Genomic DNA, 1,820 nt, shown 5'->3' on the forward strand with positions numbered 1-1,820 from the left:
GTAATTCAAAGGACTAATAGTGTATTCAACTAATAGTGTATGCATAAAAGGAAGTATTATTTTAAAAATAAATTTTGCTATAAAGTTATGACTATTATCAATCTCTGACTCAGAATTACAGTCTTCTTTTTACAGTAGACTTTTGCTTTGTCTTCTTCATTGCTAGCTTGTTAGGGCAGATGGAATGAACAAGTCATGTATAGAGTGGGTAATAAGGCAGGGGACTGGAAACAGTAATTTAGGAATGTATGCTCAATAACAGAAAGAATTGATTTTGAATGTGCATCTTAAATGGATAGATGTTGACAATAAGCATGACTACTTCCAACATACTCAATTTCACTATATTCAATACCATACATTATTGGGGGTATCAATGTCTGGGATTAAGAAATGAACTCTTTATAATACATGAAAAATAATTCTTCAGGTACTTTGCACTACTTGTTTTGGGGGCAGTGAATATGTTCTATGTTAGACTTTCCAATGATGGCTGACCGTGGATGACATGGATAAAAATAACCAGACATTTGTTTCTGAATTCCTTCTTTTGGGTCTTTCTGGATACCCAAAAACCGAGATCATTTATTTTGTTATTGTTCTGGTTATGTATCTAGTGATTCTAACTGGCAATGGTGTTCTGATCATAGCAAGCATCTTTGATTCCCATCTTCACACACCCATGTACTTCTTCCTGGGCAACCTCTCCTTCCTGGATATCTGCTACACAACATCTTCTGTTCCTTCAACATTGGTAAGCCTGATTTCAAAGAAAAGAAACATTTCTTTCTCTGGTTGTGCAGTGCAGATGTTCTTTGGATTTGCAATGGGCTCAACAGAATGTTTGCTTCTTGGCATGATGGCTTTTGATCGCTACGTGGCCATCTGCAACCCTCTGAGATACTCCATCATCATGAGCAAAGAGGTGTATGTATCCATGGCATCTGCATCATGGTTCTCTGGTGGAATCAACTCAGTTGTGCAAACATCCCTTGCCATGCGGCTGCCTTTCTGTGGGAATAATGTTATTAACCATTTTACTTGTGAGGTCTTAGCTGTCCTCAAGCTAGCATGTTCTGATATATCTCTCAATATCGTTACCATGGTGATATCAAATATGGCTTTCCTGGTTCTTCCACTACTAGTTATCTTTTTCTCCTACGTGTTCATCCTCTACACAATCTTGAGAATGAACTCAGCTGCAGGGAGACGCAAAGCATTTTCCACCTGCTCTGCCCACCTGACTGTGGTGGTCATATTTTATGGAACTATCTTTTCTATGTACGCAAAACCTAAGTCTCAAGATCTGACTGGGAAAGACAAGTTCCAAACTTCAGATAAGATCATTTCTTTATTTTATGGAGTAGTTACCCCCATGCTAAATCCAATCATTTACAGCTTGAGGAATAAGGATGTTAAAGCTGCTGTAAAATACATACTGAAACAGAAGTACATTCCATAAAGATACCAGCAAACATAGTCTGAGATTGACTCAGTTGCAAATATGTGAGAACAGTTTAATTAATTATTAGTCATTTTGGAAAGATCTTGGCTCCTTAGTTATCTCCCAGAAATGTAAAGTAAATGCCTATTGTTGAAGACACCATGTTCTTCAAAAACAGAGCCCAGAAACTCTTGAGCTGGACCTTAAAGCCTGCTCCCTGAGGTCTAGCTTTCATGGTACCCGAAAGCACCATGCAAGGTATTATGAAAAGAGAGACAAACAACAGTCTTACTCAGCTATGTTCCCCATGAACCATTTCAATGAACAGTATACACAGAAATCATAAAGGCACAATAGCTTGTTGGTGACCAATACT

At 37.9% G+C, this 1,820-nt stretch overlaps 1 protein-coding gene across 1 annotated transcript; it reads left to right on the forward strand.

The window, feature by feature from the left end:
* Nucleotides 1–424: 424 nt before the first annotated feature.
* On the forward strand, nucleotides 425–1,462 carry LOC116888747 (olfactory receptor 13C3). Its single transcript, XM_032890042.1, has one exon. The coding sequence runs from the start codon at nucleotides 509–511 to the stop codon at nucleotides 1,460–1,462; it is 954 nt and encodes a 317-aa protein (XP_032745933.1). The 5' UTR covers nucleotides 425–508.
* Nucleotides 1,463–1,820: the final 358 nt, after the last annotated feature.

Source organism: Rattus rattus, chromosome 1 (genome assembly GCF_011064425.1).
Source record: "Rattus rattus isolate New Zealand chromosome 1, Rrattus_CSIRO_v1, whole genome shotgun sequence".
In the NCBI taxonomy this organism is placed as follows: Eukaryota; Metazoa; Chordata; class Mammalia; order Rodentia; family Muridae; genus Rattus; species Rattus rattus.

What these genes read in the sequence shown, in the direction of transcription:
- LOC116888747 (XM_032890042.1), top strand. Translation starts at nt 509, where the DNA reads ATGGATAAAAATAACCAGACATTTGTTTCTGAATTCCTTCTTTTGGGT.